Source organism: Vitis vinifera, chromosome 13 (assembly GCF_030704535.1).
Source record: "Vitis vinifera cultivar Pinot Noir 40024 chromosome 13, ASM3070453v1".
Lineage (NCBI taxonomy): Eukaryota > Viridiplantae > Streptophyta > Magnoliopsida > Vitales > Vitaceae > Vitis > Vitis vinifera.
Genome location: NC_081817.1, coordinates 2,458,586 through 2,479,200, shown reverse-complemented (window position 1 = coordinate 2,479,200; position 20,615 = coordinate 2,458,586). Strand labels below are relative to the sequence as shown.

The 20,615-nt window shown below is 33.0% G+C and overlaps 5 protein-coding genes across 5 annotated transcripts; 1 reads left to right on the top strand and 4 right to left on the bottom strand.

Moving 5' to 3' along the window:
• The first annotated feature begins 1,670 nt into the window (after positions 1-1,670).
• Positions 1,671-5,348, top strand: PSBP2 (putative oxygen evolving enhancer protein). The gene is made up of 8 exons (XM_002284220.5): positions 1,671-1,870; positions 1,953-2,046; positions 3,164-3,244; positions 3,416-3,498; positions 3,652-3,774; positions 3,914-3,985; positions 4,711-4,807; positions 5,042-5,348. The coding sequence occupies exons 1-8, from the start codon at positions 1,808-1,810 to the stop codon at positions 5,143-5,145; spliced, it is 717 nt and encodes a 238-aa protein (XP_002284256.1). The 5' UTR covers positions 1,671-1,807; the 3' UTR covers positions 5,146-5,348.
• Positions 5,349-5,720: 372 nt separating this feature from the next.
• Positions 5,721-8,166, bottom strand: LOC100254719 (large ribosomal subunit protein uL23). The gene is made up of 4 exons (XM_002284225.5): positions 8,078-8,166; positions 7,487-7,540; positions 6,218-6,584; positions 5,721-5,996 (listed from the first exon to the last, which is right to left on the bottom strand). Exons 2-4 carry the CDS (start codon positions 7,500-7,502, stop codon positions 5,912-5,914), a joined length of 468 nt encoding a protein of 155 aa, XP_002284261.1. The 5' UTR covers positions 7,503-7,540; positions 8,078-8,166; the 3' UTR covers positions 5,721-5,911.
• Positions 8,167-8,838: 672 nt separating this feature from the next.
• On the bottom strand, positions 8,839-11,757 carry LOC100254673 (beta-glucuronosyltransferase GlcAT14B). The gene is made up of 4 exons (XM_010660321.3): positions 11,119-11,757; positions 10,942-11,017; positions 10,737-10,852; positions 8,839-9,565 (listed from the first exon to the last, which is right to left on the bottom strand). The coding sequence occupies exons 1-4, from the start codon at positions 11,606-11,608 to the stop codon at positions 9,048-9,050; spliced, it is 1,200 nt and encodes a 399-aa protein (XP_010658623.3). The 5' UTR covers positions 11,609-11,757; the 3' UTR covers positions 8,839-9,047.
• Positions 11,758-12,851: 1,094 nt separating this feature from the next.
• Positions 12,852-14,611, bottom strand: LOC104877403 (uncharacterized). The gene is made up of 3 exons (XM_010660322.3): positions 14,490-14,611; positions 13,638-14,083; positions 12,852-13,102 (listed from the first exon to the last, which is right to left on the bottom strand). The coding sequence occupies exons 1-3, from the start codon at positions 14,503-14,505 to the stop codon at positions 13,040-13,042; spliced, it is 525 nt and encodes a 174-aa protein (XP_010658624.1). The 5' UTR covers positions 14,506-14,611; the 3' UTR covers positions 12,852-13,039.
• A 2,573-nt stretch (positions 14,612-17,184) lies between these two features.
• On the bottom strand, positions 17,185-18,881 carry LOC100249561 (uncharacterized). The gene is made up of 3 exons (XM_010660323.3): positions 18,763-18,881; positions 17,997-18,445; positions 17,185-17,431 (listed from the first exon to the last, which is right to left on the bottom strand). The coding sequence occupies exons 1-3, from the start codon at positions 18,776-18,778 to the stop codon at positions 17,369-17,371; spliced, it is 528 nt and encodes a 175-aa protein (XP_010658625.1). The 5' UTR covers positions 18,779-18,881; the 3' UTR covers positions 17,185-17,368.
• Positions 18,882-20,615: the final 1,734 nt, after the last annotated feature.

Sequence of the window (20,615 nt, the reverse complement as noted above, 5' to 3'; positions counted from 1 at the left end):
CAGGCCGCAGGTGACATTTTTTGTTTATTCTTTTTTCCATTGGGTGAACTTTCGGAAGTCAGTGTATATTTCTTGTATATTCTAGGATGTTGATTTGGGAGGGGAAGGACTTAGAAATAGTCTCCCACCCATGGGATACATTTTCTGCTTTTCCTTTTCAATGTCATTTTCTACTTTAGTTTAGTTTAGATTTCACTTCCAAGTGTTGTTCAGCTTACCTGTTTCATCCGCAACCTTAGAATTTGGATCACTAAAGCTAGACCCTCTTCTTTCATGGACATTGACATCACATTGAGCTCCATGTCATCATAAAAATCTTTTTTATATATATTTTTTTCATTTATTATCATATGGGAATATTTTAAAAAAATTAATTAAATTAATTTTTTTAGAAATCATGATAAATATATTTTTATTTTACTAATAGGGCTTTTGAGAGGAGACTCTACCTTTTTGTAAACCTGGTTCAACAGGTGTTTATCTCAGTTCATTATTGCCCCTTTTTTCAAAAATGCTAATCATTTAGGATGAAATGGTTGTTATATTAATTACTACACCACTCTTCTTTTATAAAGTAAGAGGTACTTTTATTGTGGAATCATTTTCAATTTCAAGTTGTTTTAATCTAACAAAAAAAATATCCTCAGTTGTCATTAAATGAGTGAAATACACACTAAAAGATACATCAATATGTCGTAGTAGAAGAGTGAAAAAAGTCGACTAAGTCATCACTCTTTAGATGACCAAGTTAGACGTGATGTTTTAACAAAAAAATGCAATTGGATAAAAAAAAATAAAAAATAAATGACAAGTTTCTGTTGATGATGTTGTGAATATTTAAATGGGGTGGGATTAGATTGGTTAGGAGTGGTTAAATAATGCATAAATATTTGTTTCTCTTCAAATTTTTTATTATGTAATGATTACAAATTATTTAATTTGAAAGTAAAATTTTATATATGTCGTTATTATAAAGTTATAGTAAAATCATATTTACTGCATATTATATTATGACAAAAAATATTTGATGAAAAGAGTGATTGATGAAAAGTTGTCCACCAATTTTCTAATAAATGTTTCTAATCGTTATCTATTATAATATATATATATATATATATATATATATGTGCCTATTTTTTTATATATCACTCGTGTTTCGATAATACTGATGAAGTAAACATATCTATTTGGGTCACTATCTTTTATGGACTTTTATTATATTACTAAATAAAAAGTGGCAATAGGTGATATACAAAATATCTTGTCCTTCAAGACCATCGCATGAGTTTATAATTTTAATTTAAAACTAAATAATGATAGCGAGTTTGAGGATTAAGATTCAACAATTTATTTATTACCATTTGTTAATTTTGTTTGTCAAACTTCTAATAAAAATATAATTATTTATTAAAATATGATAATTTTAATACTATTTTTAACATCAATATTCAATTTAAGCATTAAAATCGTGTTTGTAAAATTTAACTTAAATAATATTTTAAAAATAACTTTTTTTTATGGGTAATTCCCAAATATTTTTTAAAATAGGTGTATTTTGTTCAAAATCCATCCCCGGCCCTTATCCATTTATACTGTGCCACGTTATCGAAAATACATATTTTAAATTTTATTTTATTTTATTTTTTAAAGGGTCGAGTATCAACCATCAAGGTGAAGGTCCCGCCTTTGGCTCCAAAGGATCACACAAGAGGCGTGTGTGGATAAGCTACGGCAGATAAGGTTTCCACCACCATCGCTCCTCTCTTTCACTCTCCCAACCCACATCGAAAATACAGGGAGCCCATCAATGGCCTCTCTGCAAAACTCTCCTGCAATTCATCGAACGCTCTTTCCAAATTCGTTTTCTCAGGTCCATACTCCCAACAATCCATTGAATCATTTCCGCATTGTTTCGCTATATGATAATGTGAAAGTGAATTTCGTGTCCGCAGCTAGGGTTACAGAAGCACGGTCAGTTTCGATGCTGTAGAAGAGGTGTTTCACTTCTTGTGAGGGCGGAGCAGGTTTCAACTACTAATCGTGAAGGTCTGATTTCATTCTTTAATGCTCCATTCTGCATTTAAGACTGCGATGTGAATGTTGTGATTCGTTGTGAATGTGAATTTTGAATTGGGAGGTACTTGGTCTGCATTGTAATTGCGTGGAGGTTGGGAATATATTAGTTAACAGCATTACTCGCTGGTTTGGTTGTCGGGAAAATGGAGGAAAAAAATAATAGAAATTTTTTTAAAAATTGATGTTTGGAACTGGAGAAGTGGAAAATTTCAGGGGGTTTGAATTTTTTAATTTTTTAAAAAGAAAAACAAAATTTAAGAGAAAATTCTCCTTTTTAATATGGTTTTCTGGAGTAGATGGAGAAAATAGAAATGTCACTGAATTATATCTAGTTGGGGTGAGTTTTGAGAAATTGACATCTGATGGTTGAGTACAGATTATTGTACGTTAAATTCCCGAATGAAGAGGGCAACGCCATTTTAGTAATGATATTGAATTTGGTAGGACTTGACAGCTGGGTGAGATCCAATGTTTTATGCTTGGAAATAAGTTGGGGCAATGATACCTACTTATGAACTAAAGAAAGTCGTGCATGGGTTTTCAACCATGCTAGAACAGTTCAATAATCATGAATATAGAACATGAATATGAGGAAACTCATTCTCCCATCCAGTGAGTCAATGGTCAGATGTATGAATGCTGATTGGCTGATCATGCGCACTGATATCCATTTCAGTTAAACAGAACATACTACAGAATCTTGTCTAATATAGAATTCATCTCGTAAAATGGATTAGCTCCACAGAGATCAGGATATTAAAATCTTGGAGTGTTCTTTTATTTGGCAGCAGTTGACATGCCATCGGAGAAAAGAATAATTATTAATTGGTTAGGAAGTTTTCACCTTCTCTTACCATAGAGTTGCATGAATGTAAAGTGTCTGCATACTTGAAAGGCTTTCGATATTCATTCCCATGTTTTCATATTGAAACTATCAATAAGATAATGTTATGTTTCGTGATCCATATGTGCTCATTGTTGTCATATATTGTCTAATGTGACTTTCCCGCAGCTCTAAATTATAATTCATACAAAATGCAGGCACTGGGCACTTATCTGTTTTATTTTAAAATCTTACCTTTGACAGATGGACCTGGAAGACGCCAAGTGCTTGCTGTTGGGGCAATTGGCTCTTGGGTTTCTCTTGTTAACCAGACCTCAATATCATGTAAGCATTGCCGATTTCCCCCACAAAGAGAATGTCAATATTATTCTTTCAGTTGAAATGGGTATCCTATCTTCTAGTAGAATTGAAAGCACGCCTGCTGATTGTGCAGTGCGTTGGTTCCTTCCATAATGATGGCTGATATCCTAAGAGTACACACTTGGTATGGCTCAGTTGCTGCAGAAACTAAAAAGGGATTTCTCGCCGTCATGGACAAGAAGGATGGATACTCATTTCTTTATCCATTTGGGTGGCAGGTGTGCATTGCTGTATTGTTATCTTCTTTCTTATATGTCCAACATCTGTGACCTATGTTTTATCCTCTCTCAGTTGATTTGTCACTGGATATCCAGTTACAAAAAATAAAATCGGTTCTTAATTATCATTTTTTTTTTCTGGGGAGTGTGCAGGAAGTAGTCATTGACGGGCAAGACAAGGTATTCAAAGATGTAATTGAGCCATTAGAAAGTGTCAGTGTAAATATGATCCCCACTGTCAAACAGGACATTCGAGAACTTGGGTCTCCACAAGAGGTGTGCCTTTTATACCCATTAGCATTTTTAATATATAACAGTAGTGGGTATTGTTTTCCACTTCCTTCTTTTTTATCCCAAAATATTTGCGTACAATAGTTGATGTGGATGCTGTAACTTATAGTTCAAATGGTCTCAGGTTGCTGAAGCTCTAATAAAAAAGGTTTTGGCCCCTCCTTCCCAAAAGACAAAACTAGTTGAGGCAGTAGAGGTCAGATCTATTCCCATCTCTTATTGTTGAATCAATTTAATACATATTGTGGCTTTCTGCATTTATTAATGTTGAGCAGGATTTGTCTTGCCATCTCAAATACTTGGGATAACTCAATACTGTAATATTCCTTGAAATGTGTACATTGGAAATTTCAGCTTCATCACCTTTTCAATATTAATTTATCATATGTTGGTATCACTTTCCTATTTGTTATTGCACAATCCCAGGACAGTATTAGCATCCTCTTTGGGGATCAGGCTTAGTTGTGTCTTCAAGTTTTATGTCTCTCCTTAAATTCAATTCCTTAGGGTTTTTTTTTTTAAAAATTTTGATTGATGAAGGGTACAGTTTTGTTTGTGTACTGTTAGGTGAATACAATTATATGTTCATAACCTTATACCCTGATAAGGTTGACAATCATATATTCTACATTTCATTCTATTTCATTAACAAATACTAGAAATGAACCGGTTTCATTCTCATTCCGTTTCTTAATAGTTTTATAAATTATTTAATAGAATTTTTTATTCTGATTCTTATACCTTTTATTCCCTTTCTTAAAAAGCTTAGTAAAACAAAAGTCTATGATCTTTTGTTTTTAATCTTTGTTTGACCTTGTTATGCCGTGAATTATCCATTTTTTCATCTTGTATGTGAAATCAATGGCCATTTTGGGAATACGGCACTGCTAATTGACAGGGGATCTTCTGTTTATGGTACAGCATGATGTTGATGGCAAGGCTTACTATACATTTGAGTTCACTGTTCAGGCTGCAAACTTCACTCGCCATGCTCTCAGTGCAATCACTATTGGCAATGGTATGTTTTCATCTGTAACTTTAATCAAAATTCTGGAATTCAGGATTTTCAAATAGAAAGACCACCTAAATCCTCAACTGGTTAATGCGTTTTGCTAAGAGCATTTACAAATTCGTTCAGTTACCAGTTTCTTTGGTCTTCGTTTAATTTTGTGAAGCAAATTGGTATTATGTCCGGACATCTCTCTGTTATAAAACTATTCTTTTCATGGGTACTGCGATTTTTTCATGGCAGGTAAATTCTACACTGTGACAACTGGGGCCAACGAGAGGAGGTGGGAGAAGATGAAAGACAAATTGCACACTGTGATCGATTCCTTCCAGATTTTCAATGTTTGATGTAATAGTTTAGTTTCCTATGTCACATGAGAAATTGCAATCACCATTGTGCTTTTTCTTCCCAAGTTGTATGAGGCTCAGTTCTGGTTACCCGTTATTGTTCCACAGATGCTTCAAAGGCAATGCCTATGTACTCAAACCTATGTAGATAAATCATTTTTGTCTACGGAATCTAAATGTTATTTTTCCGTTCCATTTTTTCACTTACACAGCTCTTCTTTACAAAATTTTTAAGTTCACCATTCCACTCAATACAATGAACATGCAAATTTGTATTAAAACGAGCAAGCAGAGATTATTTATCCTTTCATTAGTCTATTACGTTATCAAAACCAAATCATGTTGGGTATTATTTGGCTGTCATTTAGAAAATATATCTGTGGATTATAGATGATCAAGTCAGTCAAATTATTGCTATTCAAACCCCGACAAGAAAAGGGATGGAAGGAAAAATCCCAAATGCGGAATAAAACCTTGGCAGCCCTGAACGTGTGCATAAGCTAAATCACGGGCAACATTCCAATGAACAGAGAGATTTCATGAATCGATAACACAGAATATCCATTCATCAAGTATTTCAAGAATGTAAATCCTCAGAATTTGCATTCCATTGCCAAAGTTGAAACAGAAACTGAAGTTCTCCATACATATCCAAAACTAACAAAATGAAATTGCAGCCAAATCTCAGCAAAACATTCCTAACAAAACTGTCAATAGTACTGATAAATCATAAAACTTTCACTTGAGACAAAAAGGCAATATAGATTTAGATGATCCCGATCTTGTTTGCCACATCCAAGGCATCATAGTCCGGTGTCAACCTAACATAAGCCTTCTTGGTTCCATCAGGCCTGCAACACAAAGATAGAAGGTTAGTTCATATCAATTTGACAACCACTATGCCACATCGCTAATCCACTTGGTATGATGCCCATATATCACACCATTCTGCAAAACCTAATGAATGCATCTTTATTTCTTTTAATCATCTAGCCTTGGTGTAAAGAAGAATTTTCCTTTCCCTACCCAAAAACAATGCATGTTGTTAAGTGAGTGAATTAATGGAAATTACCTGATCAAAGTGTTAACTTTCTTGGTCTGAATTTCGTACATCTTCTTCACTGCATCTTTGATCTTTTTCTTGTCAGCACGGATGTCAACAATGAAAACCAGGGTGTTGTTGTCCTCAATCTTCTTCATTGCAGATTCAGTAGTCAGTGGATACTTGAGAACCTGATACTGGTCTAGCTTATTTCTTGAAGGAGCACTAATGCGTGGGTACTTAGGGTTCCTGTCCTTCTTCAATGTCCTTGGCCGATGAAATGTGACTGATGTGCGGATCTTCTTAGCTTTCTTCTTAAAAGTGGCTGTACCTGATTTCAGAGCCTTGGCAGTCTTAGCAGCATGAGTCTTAGGATCTGCCTTTTTTGTAGGATCAACTGCAAAGGAAAACAAGTTTAATCTAGAGTGCAAGGAAGATAAAAGGCACAAATACTGTTTCTGCTATTAGAAAAGATGGGTATCAAAACAATAAAACATCACAGGTTCTGACTCTTTCAAAGCATCAATGAAAAAATTGGCTGTTAAGGAACGGGTCTACTTGGAAAACAATAAATGGGCTATTAGATGATAGGTACTATGAAAGAAGGTGTCTTTTGGTTGCTTTGTAGACATCATGTATACTCTTTCTTCTCTTTAATTCATTTACACTTACTAATAATAAAAAAAAAACCACAAAAAGGGTACCAAGAAAGTAGGAACATGACCAGACAGGCACAGTCTAAATCTTTTCAGTATATCATTTTGCTAACTAACGTCTAATAATACAACAAATTAATTCATTCAAGCCATCAATTAAAAGAAATACACAATACTGAGAGTCCAGGGCACTAAATCCCTGATGTTATGGGTTTCTAAAATAAAATCTCCTAATTATTGATTCAAATTTTACAGATTTGGGAATTTAACATCTACCTATGAATTTCATCTAAAACTCAGATCTTCAAAAATTCTTACTCAGACAAAGCATTTGCATTTTAAGGCTCAAATCCAAATTCATGTCCTTCACAACAATTCTAACATTGAAAACACCAATATTCATATATCCATAGAAACAAAATCATTGGAATCCTTCCTAAAGTCAGCATAGACATACAAAATTGAAATAGATTAAACATGGACATAATGGAGTTATACCTAGATTTGAAAATGCATAAAGGAACAAAGCAAAATAAAAGTAAAAATTAAAAATAACACAAATGAAAAACACAAGACTTACATCTCAAGTAAGCACGTCACACGACAATTACCGAAAAAAAAAAAGAAAAATAAAACAATATACCTTTAGCAGGAGCCATTGCAGGATGCAAAAACTCTGCTTAAAGCACTTCCAAACCTGGAAAAAAGTAGTACAAAAATGAAAAAAATTCAAGTAAGCATTGTTATATTAAACAAAAAAAAGAAAGCGCATAGACAGCTAAAGAACCGTAAAACTGCCAAGTCTTCGTACTTGAAACGAAAAGCTTTGGAAACTCAAGTGTCTGGATAATATATCAGAAAGAAAACACCACTATAATAGCCAGATCTATACAACATTTAGAACATTTAAACCTAGATTAAGATCTATAGAGACGTTTTTGAAATGAAATTTGTAAAAATAATAAGAATTAGGAGCGTTCTTCATCTGTTGGTGAGGAAAGGAAAAAAAAGAAAAGAAAATTTTGAATCCTAGGTTTTTGCTTCTTTGGAAAATGAGAACAAGTGGAAACACGAACTTGAGCTGAACCAAGTTATTGGTTAGGATTAAGTCGAGTGGAAATTTTGGTTTCTCTGGTTTCAAACAGCAGAAATTACAAGATTTAGATTTTCAGTTTCTTCCGTTTGTCTTCACTTTCTCGGCAACCAAACAGGAGAGGAAAAGACGGAAACGTACCTGGGAGAGAGGAAGGGTTGATGCGGCTGCAGAGTAGGGTTCTTGGATGAAGGAGATAAACGCGGTTTATATAGAGAGGCTTAATTACCAAAATAGCCTTATTGGGCTGCGGATTTGCTGAAATGGGCCGAGCTGAGAACATAGAATGGTCCATAGTCCAACATTGAGGCCCACGGCCTGATCAAACCCAATGAATCAAGGGTAACTTCTAGTGGCCCAAACTCCAACCAATTAGAATTTGACACATCATGACTGTTAACATCCTTTCTTCAGAAAAAATGGGTGGTTATTTTGAGGCATGTTGAAACACAAGTCCATGAACTCGTCTCATCCCTCGTTTATTATTGAGTCTGAATTATTTATTAAAATCAATAATATATAATAATTCATTATTATGAAAATTAAAACCCATTTTTATTAAAATATAGTGACTTGACATGTTTTCTAAAACTTGTTTTTAAAAACTGTTTTTAATTAAAGAACAAAAAATAGGGTTTTAGTATTTTATAAAAACAAGGGTGTTGGACAAATACTTTTTTAAAAATAAAAAACGAAAAGAGATAAACACTTGTAATTTAAAAAAAAAAAATTCAAATTTGAAGATTTTCGATCATAATATTAAATTGTAAAGAGAGAAAGGGAATGATATTATCTTTTTGTCAAAACCTTGCAGTTCAATCAGAAAATTAGTTGTCATTTATATATACCAAAAAAAATAAAATAAAATAAAATAAAAGAGAAGGGAAAGGGATGTGGAAGAGTGCGAGTCAACATAATAATGTACTCATAATGATGAGTTATGATACATGGTTGAAGTGGCATTTTTTAGGTGCTTACTGAGAATGGAGATGAGGTCCTCTCATGGCTGCCACAAGGAATTGCAGGCTTGCGGAGAAGTGGATCTAAATATGAGATAGACAACATGGTTTACAAATTTAATCCTGCAGCTATTCATCATCATCCCCAAAAATCATCTGCATTGATTTGATCTGAGAGTTGAGTTTGCCATAACTCTCAATAAAAGCTTCTCAAATCTCTCGGCAGCATGTCCTGGTCTGAGAATGTTGGTGTCACCCCAGTGCTGGCAAGGGTCTCTGCCTCTGTCTCTCCTCCCCACACACCAACCCCCTGGTGAGATCATGCCCTTCCTCCGGTGAAGCACCACAGAGTCGATCAAATCCAGGACCTCATGATCATTTGGGGCAAAGTTTCCGGCAAAAGCAGCTCCACTTCCCAGCATCTTCTTCACATCAGACACCCTTGGATTTCTTGGCTCTTTTCCAGGAGGGTTGTCCCATGCCATGTACCTTAAGTTGGAGTTCATGACTGTGTTAGAGAACTCCCTGGCATTACAGGCAAGGGTTTGGAAGTAGCCTCTGTGAGAGGATTTAATGTTTGCGAAGAACAAGAGGAGGGTTCTCGGGAAGTTGTCCCATCCCAGGATGGAGAACTCGACCAGCTTGCGACTCAGAATTACTTGTGGAGAACCTATAACAACATTCAAAAATGATAAATTAGCAGACTGAATCAATGGATTCATAAAATTTTATGCCTAATACATCAACCCAGCAATGCCTTACCAATGAAACATAAACAAAGAAGAAGAAAACAGATATGTGTTTTCTTTTCATAGCTGAAAACCATAGCAAAATCAATGATCCATCAAGTATATTGTTGTTTTCTATCCCTAAAGTAGTCTGTACAAGATTTAGTTCTAGCAACCATGCAACTAAAATCTGCAGATCCCCCAACTTAGAAGTCTACTTCCCCCATTGTTCACTAGATTCCGTAATGACCTGCCATCTCTCATGTAGATATTGTCCACTTATGAGTCCAAGGGTCCTCACAGCTTAAAAGCGCATCCACATGTTAAGAGAAGCCTGCATATATGTAATGTTAGGAACTTTTTTTACAGGTTCCCCCAAGTGAAGTGTTGTCATTTGAGATGTTTTGGTTCCCTAAATCTTCAACCCTATCAGAGCTGAAGCCCCGATCAATATTTCAGAGGAACCCAACACATCCCATAGCTGCATCCAGCCCCTGCAATATGATTCCATCTTCTGTACTTCATTTCACATGTAAATTGTCTCAATAAGAATAAAAATTTGACTTACCTACCTTTTTTTGGGTCAACCATTAGGCATGAGCCTAACTTGCAGTTTAAGACAAAGATTTAATATTAATTTCAATGGCCTTTCTGGAGCACATGACTCTGCACAGTTCCATTCTTCAACTTGATCGATACCCACCATCAATAGATCCATCAGAACCCAGAAAATAAGCTAGTGAACCGAGTCAGAATCTTTAAGAGATAAAAAAAGTACTTCATAGTAATGTAACATAAACCTTTCCACAACTAGGAGAATCAGATCACATGAAAACTTCTAAATTCCATATTTCCACGAAACAAACAGTAAGAACAATAAAACTTGTAACAGTTTCTTAAATAACAAGAACCTCAAAAACCTTCTCATGCTCCAATAAATTTTCATCCATAGAGAAATTTCAAATCAAATTCAGAGAGTTTGAGACGGCCTTTATCAATACCAATACCACCCATGACCCTACAATTGATAAGTAGGTTTCCACATGTAATAACACAGATTTGACTCCATATTAGATCCAGAACACTGCAAGGTTATGTGTGGAAGATCTTTACCAGTAAAAAACCGGAATTGTCTTGGCAGCACCCGCCTTTTGGTACCCAGAAAAATTCCCCTTTTTGATGCAAGATAAAGGCCAGGATCAACAACAATTTGGATAATTCTTTGATACCTGGAAACAGAATTCAAGCTTACAATCAGAAATTTGCACTTGATCCAATATGGAACACTGCAAAAGAGCTCAAAATATGTGATGCTTACTCATTCCAACCAATATTACTGGTATGCTCGATGAAGTTGAAGTCCCTTGGCACAAAAGATAGAATATGCAGCAAATCTGTGACGAAGTGGAGAACCCACAAACAAAAAGGGGGAAGAATTGTAATATTTGATTATTTGAAATTATTCAAAGTAAATACTTGAGAAGTTGGAACCCACCATCCTGAGAAATGAGGGGGTAATCAGAAGCCTCAAGATTGACAAACCAATCCCAATCGCTGCAATATCTCAGAAAAATGGCGGCACCGCGAAGCAGCGAAGCAATGGGCGTGGAGCCGTCGAGATTCACCGCATCAGCGCTCCCAACAACATTAACATTCTCTGCAGCGGCGAAGACTGCAACAGACCCAACAGAGGCGGAAAGCTCCACCCTCTCTTGCGGGGTTGCGCGGCGGTCGAGGTGGAGGAGGTACTGGTTGTTGGGGTGGTAGAGGGCCCGGAGCAGCCGGAGGAGGCGGGGGGAGTCGCCGTGTGTACCGGAGATGAAGTAGGCGAGCTTGGGGGGAGGTGGGAGGGGGTTGGAAGGGAAGTGGCGGTGGAGGGTTAGGGTGGTGGTGGGGGGCGGTGGCGGAGGGAGTAAGAAGAGGAGGAAGATGAGAACAGAGAGGGAGAGGAGGGAGATGAGGAGAGGGAGAGTGAGGTGGGTCATGGTGGGTTTGGACTTTGGATTGAGATCCCAAGCTTGGTGGTTGTTGGTGGGGCTTTTGAAAGTTTTTCTTTGAGATCAGCAACAGCAGTGGCAGCTGCAATGGCAGAGCGTGAAGTAATGCAGCGACCCAGTGATTACTAGCCCAGTCTGGAGGAGATTTTGATGGATTGGACGTCATAATGAGGAAGATCCTACAAGATCTTGACGCGTGGCTCTCAAAAAGATAAAATATGATTTCTTTTAGAAAACATTTTAGTTAATTTCACTTCTTTTTTATTTGTTTTTAATTTTTTTTATTTATGATTATTTTTAAAAATATTTATATAAATACGAAGGATTAAAAATGAATAAAAATTATTTTTAAAATATAAAAATTAAATTAAAAATTTTTAGGCTTTCAAAATATTTTTATTTTACAAAAATATCATAAAATATTTTTTTTAAAAAAAACATGAGATTTAATGTAAAATTAATTTTTAAAAGTTATTTAAAATTTATTTAGATATCGAGCTTCAAATATATTAAAATTTTTTGCTTGAAATATGATTGTTGCATTTGGAAATTGATTTGAGTGTAATTTATTAATAATGAATTACTTAAATAGAGTCCACATACACACACAAAAAATACAAATTTTAGAATACTATTTGATTCCATTTTTATCAATTAAGGGATAAGAAAAATGAATATAAAAATGAATATTGAACCAAGTAAATCAGTTTTCACGATTCTAAAATTGAGCTGAACTTTGCGATTGTTGAAAATTGAACCAATTTGGTTGGTTTTGATGGATTCAAATGGATTTTTGTAGAGTATTTTTTATCAAAGAATAATTTAAAAAGTTTTTATATTATACATAATTACATAATATCTTCATAAAAAACAAGCAATGAAAATTGTTTTTCATATTTGATTCTCAAACATGATTTTATTCTTGAAAATAATTAGTAACTTTTTAAGAATTGTTCTCAAGTAACATTTTCCGAGAACCATCTAAAATACATTACCATTTAAAAAACATTACCATACAGTTATAACATTTTTATCTTTGAAATAACCTCAAAATGTGTCCAAATCATTCTTATTTGAACACCCCACCACAAATCTCCCCTCTTGTTTCCCTTTATTTTGAATAGATCTTTGATAAATTATATAGCACATTAATTATTATTATTATTCTTATTCTAGTTCTATAAAATCAAGGCCCTCCAAAGATTCTTTATGAGGACAAAGAAAGTTTACATTATATAAAGACAATTAAACATAAACATTATTAGAGATTCAGAACTTTATGATTTTTACAAATTTAAGAAGAAAGAGAGCTTACATAATTGAAAGGTTTAGCTCTCAAACAACCAAATGTATAGAGTACAAAGGAGGAGAACAAACTAAATCATCCCCTTATCCTTCTTTTGTTTTTGTTTTTTCTATCTAAAGGAAGACATTGGTGAGAGCTTCCTTGGAATGCAGAGCATGATGCAATAGGTACAAAGCCTGAAAAGTGAACAAGAAGATTGATTAAATCAACATTAGAAAAGAAAGTACCTTTCAAAACTTCAAACAAAAATTAAGAGTGTTTTTGAAAACATTTATGAAAAATAATTGTTGAGAACAGTTCTTTAAAACTATTTTATGATAATTTTTAGAATAAAAATGTGTTGAAAAACGTAAAAAGTTCTTTAATCTATTTTTTTTCTTCATGTTTTTAAAAATAATTTTACATATAATACTGTATTTTTAGTCATTTGTTCATATTTATAAAATAATTTTTTAAAGTAACTATCAAAAAACAAATAAAAATAATTAGCTAAATCATGTTTTCTATTTCCTAATTGAAAACTGTTTCTCTGTTTATTTTGTGATGCAAAAAACTATTTTCAAAATCAATTACCAAACAAGGCTTCATAATTTGCAAATAACACCTATTGATTAATTATGTTATGAGGCAATGATAATTCCAACCAAATTTGCAAGAGATTAGGGCAAAAAAGAAATCAATTAAAACCCAACAAGCCAGAGAATTGTTTACCTCTTCAAGGCCAATTGAAACCACCTTCTCCTCAAGAACACCAACTTCTTGTATGTTGTACTTCTTAAACAGAGCCATGGTTGATGTCATGGACTTGGGTGTAACTGACAAGTCATCAGCCACCATGTAGGTAACCAAGTTGTCCTGCTTATGACTATGACTCCTTGATGAATAAGGATTAAAGAAAGGAAGAAAAGTATAGGCTGGTGTTTTCAGTTTCAAGAATGAGTCGTTGCTCTGGTCAAGCAGGTAAGCTTCTTCCAATTTGTTGATACTCTCATGTAGGTCTCTTAGGCTATTTTCTTTTGGGAGGAAACTCACGATGGTGCCAATGGGCAAAGTCAAGAGGTTGAATAGGAAATCTATGAAATCATTTTCAGCTTCAGCGAAGACAACTTTATCGACCTTTTTGTTGATTAGAAGCTTCAAGTTCATCTTAGGGGTTGCTTTGGTTGCCATGCATGAATTGGACCATTAAACCAAAATTAGTTTTGAACTATAACCAGAATTTGTTATGTAATCACTTGATTTCAACCATATAGATACTATTCGTTTTGGGCTCAAAAGGTTTTTGTGGCTTCAAAATGCATTTATAATGTTAAGAGGAATGTGTGTGTATATATATACCTTCATGATATCCCACATCAAATAGGAGAAAAAATTTCTTAAACTGCTCTAGACCTAAAGTGTGTATATATATTTAAGCCGTGAGAACCCTTTAGGTCCAAAACGGTTCATATATATAAACGTATTTTTAAGCCGTGAAAACCCTTTAGGTTCAGAACGGTTTAATTTATCAAGAAAACAATGAAATTAACAAACATATAATTCAACTAAGTTTGGTAAGCTTACATGACATGGAAGGCATTTCCTCGAGAAAAGTAGCCCGCTAGCTTTTAAGTACCTAGAATTAAGCTTCAAAACTAAAATAGAGAAAAAACAAAAGATGAAATTAAAATAGATAACTAGTGATATTGAAGTGGAATTTATGGTTCTCTTCTTGTTTTAAATTCATTATATATATAAGCAAAGACAAAGTGGTTTTGATTCTTTCCTTTCTCATCAATCAATGGTTTTAGTTTTCTTTTTGCAAGTATGGTTTTGAATTTTGATTCTTTCCCTTCTCCTAAAAGGTTTTTGGGTTCTATTCTTTCTTAGCAATGTTCTCAAGGAATATCTCACATGACCAAGCTTTCTTCAACAACTTCAAACCCTATCGTAAAACTAAATAAAACTTTAATATGATTGTTTAATGAGTGAGTTTAGTTAAGGTAGGTGCTTTCATTGAGATTTTCAACACTCTTATGTAAGTTATGGAGGCAACCTACCTTGCTCTTCTTTGTAAGGAGATTGACCATAGTTCCAATTCTGACATGCAAAGCCTAAAGGTTGAGGAGGAAATCTATAAATTAGGTATTGTCTTACTTCAATAAAAAGGACTTCAATTGTTATTGTTTGTGTCCAATAGAAGCTTTAGACTTGCATTTGTATAAAGAATATTTTACAAAATATTTTCTATAGTCATATCATTTTAATATTAGTTTTCTTTATAAAATAAAAAAGTTAATTATTAAGAATATGTATATAAATATCATTTGTCATCAAGGAAAAAAGCTATAACATGATGATGAACTTAAGAAGATACAAGGAGTGGACATAAAGTTATTGAGGATGGTTTGAGGTGTAGAGTAAAAGCAAGGACATAATAGTTGTTTTTTTTTTCTATATTTGATTTATATCCTTTATTATATTTTCTATGGTATGGTAAGATGGTTCTTCTTATTCATGAATGTAGGTCTGGTTCAACCACGTTAAAATTTCATGTATCTTTATTATGTAAATCATTTTGTATATAAATTGATGGAATTGTAACTTTGAAGTTGCCAATATCAACCTTACATTATCAATTTCCTTGAGAGATTTCAATGTGATATAATAAGTGTTAAAGAAGCATGATATACATTATGAACCCAAATCCTACAAGTTAAACTTTTAGGCTTTTAAGAAAATTGTTAGTTTAACATGATATTAAAGGTTCGTTTGACGAAATGTCATTCACAATTTTACATATTTGTTTTCTTATTTGCATATTTGAAAGTCAAACAACGAATGCAAGAAAATTGATAGTTTAACGATATGTTTCACTTCCAAGCTTTCGGTAAAATTAATTTTTTCATTCATGAAGTGGAGCGATGTAAATGGGCCTAATAATGGCAGTGGTAAGAGCTGCATTTCTCTGAAAAAATGCCTTTAGATTCAAACCCTTTCTCCTCCAGTTCACCTCCCACTTCATTTATATTGGACTTGTTGAGGAGATCAACAATGGACATGGTGGAAAGAGGCTTCACAACCATTACTATATCTGTCACTGCCCCTTTCACATAACCTTTCTCGGCTTTTTCAGTGTCCGAAAAAATGTAATTTGCCTCACTAGCCATAGCGCCATGGCAAAAAGGACAAACAACGGATGGATAATGAGCAAGAATGTGGCACTTCTTGAATTTTGGTTAATTCTTTCATTTCTCCTCAAAAACCTTTTGTTTTTTTGTTTTTTGTTTTTCCTATTCTTTATTAACCATGTTATAAGCAATGTTCCGAAGGAATATCTTACATAACCAAACTTATATATATACTTGATTTTGTTGTCATTATTGTACTAGCAATGTTATGAAGGAATATCTTAAGAATTATTTTTTCTAAAATTATTTCCAAAAATATTTCTTAAACAAAAGATATGATTTTAAGTAGAATTAATTTTCAAAAGTTATTTAAAAATTATTTTTGAAAATATTTCTTAAAAAAAACATACGATTTTAAGTAGAATTAATTTGCAAAAGTTATTTAAAATTCTTTTGGATATAAAGTCTCAAATATATTTAAAATTTTTGCTTGGAATATGATTTTTGCATTTGAAAATTGATTGGAGTGTAATTATTAATGAGTTACTTAAATAGAGTCTACACGCATACAAAAAATACAAATTTTAGAACATCGATTTGATTTCGTTTTTGTCAATTAGGAAATAAGAAAAACAAATATAAAAATGAACATTGAATCAATTAAATCAGGTTCCATGATTTCAACACCTAAATGAACTTCACAATTATTAAAAATTGAACCAATTTGTTGGTTTTGATGGATTCAAACAATTTTTTATAGAGTATTTTTATCGAAGAATTCTTTACAAGGTTTTATATTATACTTAATTCCATAATAACTTCACAAAAAAACAAGCAATGAAAATTGTTTTTGATATTTGATGATTTTCAAACATGATTTTATTCTTAAAAATAATTGGTAACTTTTTTATAATTATTCTCAAATACTATTTTTTGATAACCATTTAAAAAACATTACCACAGTCATACTACTTTTATATTTGAAATAACCTCGTAATGTACCCAAATTATTCTTATTTGAATGCCTTACCACACAAATCTCACCTCCTTTTTCTCTTTATTTTGGAATGATCTTTGACAAATTGTATAACACATTAACTTTTATTATTATTCTTATTCTAGTTCTATAAAATTGGGGCTATGCAAGGATTCTTTATAAGAACAAAGAGAGATTACATTATATAAAGACAATTAAGCATAAACATTATTTAGGGATCCAGAGCTTTATGATTTTTACAAATGCAAGAACAAAGAGAGTTTGCATACTCCAATGGTTTAGCCCTCAAACAACCAAATTTATAGATTGTAAGGGAAGAGAACAAACTAAATCATCTAAAGGAAGACCTTAGTGAGAGCTTCCTTGGAATGCAAAGCACAATGCAACAAGAGCAAAGCCTGAAAAGTGAACAAAAAGATTGATTAAATCAACATTAGAAAAGAAAGTACCTTTCAAAACTTCAAACAAAAATTAAGACTATTTTTGAAAACATTTATGGAAAACAATTATTAAGAACGGTTCTTTAAAACTATTTTATGATAATTTGTAGAATAAAAATGTGTTGGGGAACCTAAAATGTTCTTTAATCTATTTTTTTTCATGTTTTTAAATATGTTTTAAAAATAATTTTATCTGTAATACTATATTTTTAATTATTTTTTTATATTTGTAAAATTATTTTTTAAAGCAACTCTGAAAAAACAGAAAAAAAAAATAATGAACTAAAAAATGTTATTTAAAAACATTATGTTTTCTATTTCTTAATTGAAAACATGTTTTTCTGTTTATTCTATAATATAGAAAACTATTTTTAAAATCAATCACCAAACAAGGCTTAATAATTTGCAAGTAACATCTACTGATTAATTGTGTCTTGGGAAAAGGATAACTCCAACCAAATCTGCAAGAAATTAGGGCAGAAAATAAATCAATTAAAGCTCAATAAGCTAGAGAATTGTTTACCTCTTCAAGGCCAATGGCAACCACCTTTTCCTCAAGAACACCAACTTCGCTTACGTTGTACTTTTTAAACAGAGCCATGGTTGATGTCATGGACATGGGTGTAACCGACAAGTCATTAGCCACCATGTACGTAACTGAGTCATCTTTCACATGTCTATCACTCCATGATAAAGGAAGATCAAAGAAAGGAAGAATAGCATCGACTGGTGTATTCAGTTTTAGGGGTGAGTCCATGCTTTGGTTAGGCAGCAAGTAAGCTTCTTCCAGTTTGTTGATACTTCCATGCAGGTTTCCCAGGCAATTTTCTTTTGGGAGGAAATTCATGATGGTGCCGATGGGTAAAGTCAGGAGGTTGAATAGGAAATCTATGAAATCATTTTTAGTTTCAGCAAAGACAACTTTATTGTCCTTTTTGTTGATTAGAAGCTTCAAGCTCATCTTAGGGGCTTCTTTAGTTGCCATGCATGAATTGGACCATAAAACCAAAATTAGTTTTGAACCATAACCAAAATTTGTAATATAACCACTTACTTTCAACCATATAGATACTGTCTGTTTTCGGCTCAAGAGGTTTTCGTGGTTTCAAAATGCATTTATAAGGTTAAGAGGAATGTGTGTGTGTGTGTGTATACCTTCATGAAATCCCATATCAAATAGGAGAAAAAATTTCTTAAATTGCTCCAGACCTAAATGGTTCTCAGCTTAATTAATCAAGAAAACAAGGAAATTAACAAACATATAATTCAACTAAGTTTGGTAAGCTTACCTGACCTATGAGCCATTTCCTCGAGAAAAGTAGCCTACTAGCTTTTAAGTACTCAGAATTGAGCTTCAAAACTAAAATAAAGAGAGAGAGAGAAAAAAAAAGATGAAATAACTAACTAGTGATTGTAGTGGAATTAATGGCTTTCTTCTTGTTTTAATTTCATTATGTATATAAGAAAAGACAAAGTGGTTTTGGTTCTTTCCTTTCTCCTCAATTAATGGTTTTGGTTCTCTTTTTTATGGCTTTGAATTTTGATTCTTTCCCTTCTCCTAAAAAGATTTTGGGTTCTATTCTTTCTTAGCAATAGTATAGGCAATGTTCTTAAGGAATATCTCACATAACCAAGCTTCCTTCAGCAGCTTCAAATCCTATCATAAAACAAAACAAAACTCAACATGATTGTTTAAAGAGTGAGTCCAATTAAGGTAGGTGCCTTCACTGAGATTTTCAACACTCTCATACAAGTTATCGAGGCAACCTACCTTGCTCTTCTTTGTAAGAGGACTGATCACAGTTCTAACAGGCAAAGCCTTAAGGTTGAAGAGGAAATCTATAAATTAAGTCTTGTCTTGTTTTAGTAAAAATGACTTCAATTGTTGTTGTTCGTGTCTAATAGAAGCTTCAAACTCAAATTTGTATAAAGAATGTTATACAAAATATTTTCTATAGTCGTATATCATTTTAATATTAGTTTTCTTTATAAATTAAAAAAGTTAATTATTAAGAATATGTATATAAATATTGTTAGTCATTTAGGGAAAAGGTTATAACATGATGATGAACTTATGAAGATACAAGTAGACATAAGGTTATTCAGGATAGTTCGGGGTGTAGAGTAAAAACAAGGACATAATAGTTGTTTTTTTATTTGGTTTATATTCTTTATCATCTTTTCTATGGCATGGTAAAGTGTTTCTTCTCATTCATGGATGTAGGTCTAGTCCAACCACATTAAAATCTCATGTATCTTTATTATGTACATCATTTTGTATATAAATTGATGGAACTGTAACTTTGAAGTTGCCAATATCAACCTTACACTATCGATTTTCTGGAGAGATTTCAATGTGATATTAGAAGTATTAAAGAAGCATAATATACATTATGAACACAAATCCTACAAGTCAAGCTTTTAGGAAAATTGTTAGTTTAACATGATATCAGAGGTTCATTTGATGAGAGGTCATTCACAATTTTACATATTTGTTTCCCTGTTAGCATATTTGAAAGTCAAAAACCGACTGTAAGAAAATTGGTAGTTTAACCATATGATTCACTTCTCAGCTTCTTCAGCTATGCTTTCGGTAAAATTAATTTTTTCATTCATGAACGGAGTGGAGTGATGTAAATGGGCGTAATAATGACAGTGGTAAGAGCTGCATTTCTCTAAAAAAATGCCTTTAGATTCAAACCCTGGTGCTAATAATGCAAAGTTCTACTTGTGAGGGTGGATATATAAGCTAAGAAGTCCTTCGTAACTTTTAAAAAGCAAGCCATTGGCAGAAGCTTGCTTGGTCTGCATAGATGCCGTCGCAGTTTCGAACCCTCCATAAATAAGCAGATTTAATCTTCTGCTTACAAAACCAGAAACTTTGCAAAACAAAAGCCTTGAGTATTTCTGAAAGTAGCACTTGAAATCCAACATAATTCTTTATGCCTGGCCTGTATTCCCAAGGAAGACATTCGTCAAGGCAGTTTTGGACTGGAGCGATGCGTTTATCAGCAGCTTCAAACCCTATCATGAGTGCAAACAGAACATGAGAAGTGATAGCAACAGCATTCATTTAAGAAGAAATAACATAAAGAAATCTGACCCACTACTATATATAAATAGTTCAGTTTAATTTGATTAT

Bases quoted from the DNA above. Each gene is read 5' to 3' on its own strand.
- PSBP2 (XM_002284220.5), top strand. From the start codon at position 1,808: ATGGCCTCTCTGCAAAACTCTCCTGCAATTCATCGAACGCTCTTTCCA. The intron at 3,775-3,913 runs GTGTGCCTTTTA...AAATGGTCTCAG, and splicing joins AACTTGGGTCTCCACAAGAG to GTTGCTGAAGCTCTAATAAA. The intron at 3,986-4,710 runs GTCAGATCTATT...TTTATGGTACAG, and splicing joins AACTAGTTGAGGCAGTAGAG to CATGATGTTGATGGCAAGGC.
- LOC100254719 (XM_002284225.5), bottom strand. The intron at 5,997-6,217 runs GTAATTTCCATT...TTTGTGTTGCAG, and splicing joins AAAGTTAACACTTTGATCAG to GCCTGATGGAACCAAGAAGG.
- LOC104877403 (XM_010660322.3), bottom strand. The intron at 13,103-13,637 runs GTAAACAATTCT...TTCACTTTTCAG, and splicing joins TTTCAATTGGCCTTGAAGAG to GCTTTGTACCTATTGCATCA.
- LOC100249561 (XM_010660323.3), bottom strand. The intron at 17,432-17,996 runs GTAAACAATTCT...TTCACTTTTCAG, and splicing joins TTGCCATTGGCCTTGAAGAG to GCTTTGCTCTTGTTGCATTG.
- LOC100254673 (XM_010660321.3), bottom strand. From the start codon at position 11,608: ATGACCCACCTCACTCTCCCTCTCCTCATCTCCCTCCTCTCCCTCTCT. The intron at 10,853-10,941 runs GTAAGCATCACA...TTCTGTTTCCAG, and splicing joins AGTAATATTGGTTGGAATGA to GTATCAAAGAATTATCCAAA. The intron at 9,566-10,736 runs GTAAAGATCTTC...ATGTTGTTATAG, and splicing joins ACAATTCCGGTTTTTTACTG to GTTCTCCACAAGTAATTCTG.